The sequence below is a fragment of the Atta cephalotes genome, assembly GCF_000143395.1.
Source record: "Atta cephalotes unplaced genomic scaffold scaffold00025, whole genome shotgun sequence".
Classification (NCBI taxonomy): Eukaryota; Metazoa; Arthropoda; class Insecta; order Hymenoptera; family Formicidae; genus Atta; species Atta cephalotes.
In genome coordinates this window covers 867,210-871,913 of record NW_012130089.1, presented here as the reverse complement: position 1 = coordinate 871,913, position 4,704 = coordinate 867,210, and the positions used below count along the sequence as shown (strand labels likewise).

Below are 4,704 nucleotides of genomic sequence, written 5' to 3'. Positions count from 1 at the left end.
CCACTGATGCCGAAGTCGCGTATACAAGACATTACGAGACCCAAATGACCCAATAGCAAACGAGTAGGCTAGAGACAACAAATTATTGTTGCCGTGGTGGGAATATTATACCACCACGCTTGTCCGTTCGGATGGTTTGGAGTTTCTTGCTCTGACAAATTGGTCTCCATCTCTAATTGATCGTCACCAAGGAGGATTGTTCCTCGTCTTCAGCGACGACGTGACGTAGACAAGATTGCTTGAAAAAGAGGACACGGAAAACAGTGGACGTATGGAGGATGATGACGCGCCCCTTGACGTAGGCCATTTTACATAGCATCGGGACTGATGAAAGGGCCTGTTCCTTCAGGGGCAAACGCACTCGCTTGCTCTTCCTTTTCACGTATTCGTCTGCACGGATTTCAATCGAAAGCACAAGGTTGGCCTTATGAGTAGATATTGTCTCTTGAATATGAGTGACTGATATTCAGAATGTTGCTTATTGCTTGCAGATGTTCTTAATGTGGAATGAAAGCAGAAAGTAAGAATAGACTGGTTTATCTAAAGGAAAAATCTCTCATACAATTGAATAAGAAAATTGGAGATAGAAATTATTACGTGACACAATGGCAAATGGAATGGAGAAAATAGGTGAGTAAAATTGACTTAGATTTCTCTTTATGAATGCGAGATATAGGATATCACTTTCGAAATCATATGCGAATGTTTATGTATGATAGACTATAAAACTTGTATCCCTACTCAAATAAACAAATTAAAAAATCATGAAGAGCCAACTTTGTAAAATATAGCTTCTTATATATATATATTCTTATATATTTATGCAAAGATTATATATCCAAATATTCTTTATTTTATATAATATTTAAATTTCTAATAAATAATTAAGACTGAAAAGTTGCATAGATATTAGAATAGTTTGATTAGTGAATGAATTAATATACATATTAAAATAATATATGGAAGTTAAGATTATGCAAGAATTGATAAACTTAATTTTATTTGATTTAATGTGTTATTTATGTTCAGGAATTTCTTTCTTTTAAATAATTCAACAAATTTTCTTGCAGAAATCCTGAAGATTGAGGAGTGTAGTCATGATCTAATTGTGGACGAAACCAATGGGATCGTGTTTGGTAATTTGATCATTCAGAAGTAAAATGTTTAATACTGTAATAATTCTAAATATTTAAAACAAAATGAATATTCTGATTTTGCAGATATGGACCTCTCACAAGACGAATCTTTAGTTGTAACTGATAGTGCAACCACTGCCAATAAGAAAGGTAATTATATTTTGTATATACATTAAGAATTGTACGATCATATTAAATTCTTAGACATTTTTAGATAATTCAGAATGTCTTAGAACTTAAATATGATTGTACAATCTTTGATAAAGTTGATAAATTGCTTTTAATTTTTGGCAACTGTATATTTTTTAAAACTAAATTTTGAGGCATCTTGTATGTATATCTTTAAATATAATTTCATAATTTTTGCAAATTATAAATATATTCGTAATTCCCGCAAAACTACATAATATAGTTTTGATAATATGTTTTTATTTTGTTAAAGGTGTGGTTATTTCAATTGTAACTGATTATCAATGTGTGACATGTCAACGTATTTTCCAATCAAAGGACGTAAGTTATAAGTTTTTTTAAGATTATATTTTATATATCTGTTATTTTCTCATGCTTTTCGTTCCTTTTAATGATTTATAATTCTGAAACAGATGTTGCAGAAGCATGCAGACACATGCAGAGAGGAAGATGACTCAAACAACATACTTAGTAATATAGCAAGTTATGATTCAGAAGAAGAGGAAGAGGATGAAGATGATCCACTTTTAAATGCTGAAGGTTTGTGGCTATGCATTAAATAAGATTATTTGTTCACTCTCACAATACAAAGAATCTTACAATCTATTTATATTCCTAGATTCGGATTCTAAGGGCCAAAAGAATAATAATGAAAAACCTCTCATCAAACCCGTGCCCGAAACGCAGTGTCATTGCTGTGCGGAAGACTTAAAGACGGCCCATAGCGGCGGAGAATACAAGTGTTCACATTGTGATCTCAGCTTCAAGAAAAAAGCATCTCTGGAAAGACACGATGTAGTCATACATTGGACTTGCGATTCGTGCACATGCAATGAATGCGGTTCTTCTTTTCGTGATAAGAAAGCTTTAAATAAGCATCGCTATACGACACACGGAGATCGCAAAATTTTTAAGTATGTTCATATCAGCATGCATTTAAGTTATTTTCATTAAATGTAAAATTATTGTTATAAAATTCGATCATACTCATACTTCATAATAATTTCTTTCATTTTCTATTACAGTTTTTATTAATAATATAATAAGTCTAAGATTTATATTTTTATACAAAATTTTATTTTTAGATGTGATCCTTGCGATACTTATTTTTCTCGGAGCTATCACTTAAATCGACATATAATGCAATCTGGTTGTCATGGTAACATACTTAATAAATTCAGTTGTCAAGTAAGTACACGATTATCCACTAATAATTCTTTAAAATTAGAGATTATAGAAAATTAGACATTATAATGAGCAAATGAACGATGTTGTAGGTTTGCAAGAAAGACTTTACGCGTAAGGATAACTTGCGGGAACACTTGCGTACTCACGCGGGTACGCCTCAGAGACAAAAAAAGAAATGCAATTATTGCCCAAAGGAATTCTTTACGTATCAACAGTTGTTGGTACACGAACGCATGCATACGGGAGAACGACCAGTCCAATGCGATTTATGTCCGAAGACGTTCCTGTCACCGCTCGCGCTGAAAAAGCATCGTCGTGTACATACCGGAGAGAAGCCGTTTGAATGTAAATACGTAAGTATTTTTTATTGAGTTTATGCAGTACGAGTATTTACACAATTGCTTAATATTACGTATTTCTCTTGATGATTAAGTATAGAAATAATAACTAACTTTTATTGTGTCATTTTATATTACAAGCTAACTGAACGGACATGTGCTTTCGTAAGTTTTTAATTGTCTATGAATCGGTATTGAACTAAAGAGGTTTCAAGATACATAAAGTACACATAGTTTTTTTTTTACTTTACAAGAGCAATTAATTTCTATTAATGCATTTTTATGCGAATATTAATGCAAGTGTTTGCATTGCCAGTGTCAGAGAAAATTTGCCGCTCGTGAAACGCTGAATCGTCACTTACGGACACACACGGGTGAAAAACCACATGTATGCCAGTATTGTGGCAAATCATTCATTCAAGCAGCGCAATTAAGAGCACATGTGTTCCATCACACTGGAGAAAATGGTTTCTACTGTGATGTGTGCGACAAGGCATTTAATCGGAAGGCGCGTTTGAATATCCACAAGAAGTTTGTACATGAGGGAGCGATTCCATTTACGTGTGAAGTCTGCGATAAGGGTTTCATGCGAAAAGAAGATTTGATGAAACACAAAGTGCTACACACTGGCATCAAACGTAAGCTATATTTATGTTATAGAAGGGAATTATTATTAAAAAAAATGTATATAATATTTTTGAAATACGTCGCACACTTCGTTTTATTATATTATACATAAATTTCTTTTTACATTACATTTCAGCGTTCAAATGCGACAAATGTTCCAAGGCCTTCTCGGTGAAATCGTCATTGCAAGCACACCTCAACACTCACAGACGCGAACCGCCCCAATCATGCGTCGAATGCAATAGAGTGTTTATCCGACAAGATTGTCTGATGCGACACATTCGGGCGAAGCATCGGGAATTATTGGAGGACGTAATGAACGAGGTTGAGAAGAAACATTTGCAAACGCAATTGTATAATATCGCATCGACCGCTGTTGCCAAAATGAAAACCGGCAAATCTAGAAGACTCTCCACCGACGAGTTATTGAAAGCCATTGTAGATCTCTTGAGATTACTTATCGATGAGGAAACATTACAGGTATAATCTTACGTAGTTTTATATTTATACAACTTTATTATTACGCATGAATTACCACGTTAAATGCTCTCACTTGCCAGATATTTAACTTTCTTTATTATTATTATCTTGAGAAAATTTATACTTTATGTTACAGGTATAAGTCTTTTAATTTAATTTTGTTACATTATCTTTTAAATTAATTGTATTAATTTAATACTGGCAGCTATTTGGTTGGCCGGATGCTCCAATACAAGATGTCCTCGAGGCTGTAATCAGAAGATGCGGACATGAGCCGATAACATCGGAGACTAACATGGTGTTTACTGAGAGGCTGCGACAAAATGTCAAACTTCTATTCACTGTCGTCGTCGACACAGTGAATGACGAAATAGTGAAATCTCTTTTGACAACGAAAACGGTGGACGATGTCATTCTTCACGTTTTAGAAATATCTAATCAAAATTAGGAACAAAAAGATATTATACAAGCGACGATTATACCTTTTTGAATATTTATGCGAACTATTTTTGAATATTTTAAGGTTTATGCAAACATATAAAAAACAAAAAAAGAAAGTTTTGGATAACGAAGCTAAGTCATAAGAAAAACATAATCAGTAAATTGATTTGAAAATTTTGTGCATAAGTTTAGTGCATAATTATATACGAGTTTACCGTTGTATATAATTTAATTATATTATAATTTAATGCGTATCTTTTTGAATAATTTAAGGAATATTTGCGCAAATCATTATCAGATCGATT

General features: G+C 33.0%; 1 protein-coding gene across 1 annotated transcript; it reads left to right on the top strand.

Annotated features, from left to right (window-relative positions):
• Positions 1-605: 605 nt before the first annotated feature.
• Positions 606-4,503, top strand: LOC105620233 (gastrula zinc finger protein XlCGF57.1-like). Its single transcript, XM_012201737.1, has 12 exons — positions 606-630; positions 1,071-1,136; positions 1,221-1,286; positions 1,579-1,646; positions 1,739-1,865; positions 1,945-2,239; positions 2,411-2,513; positions 2,603-2,866; positions 2,993-3,016; positions 3,168-3,489; positions 3,615-3,958; positions 4,164-4,503. The coding sequence occupies exons 1-12, from the start codon at positions 606-608 to the stop codon at positions 4,404-4,406; spliced, it is 1,947 nt and encodes a 648-aa protein (XP_012057127.1). The 3' UTR covers positions 4,407-4,503.
• Positions 4,504-4,704: the final 201 nt, after the last annotated feature.

Coding starts and splice junctions, on each gene's coding strand:
- LOC105620233 (XM_012201737.1), top strand. CDS start 606: ATGGCAAATGGAATGGAGAAAATAG. Junction 1,137..1,220: donor AACCAATGGGATCGTGTTTG/GTAATTTGATCA, acceptor CTGATTTTGCAG/ATATGGACCTCTCACAAGAC. Junction 2,867..2,992: donor AGCCGTTTGAATGTAAATAC/GTAAGTATTTTT, acceptor TTATATTACAAG/CTAACTGAACGGACATGTGC.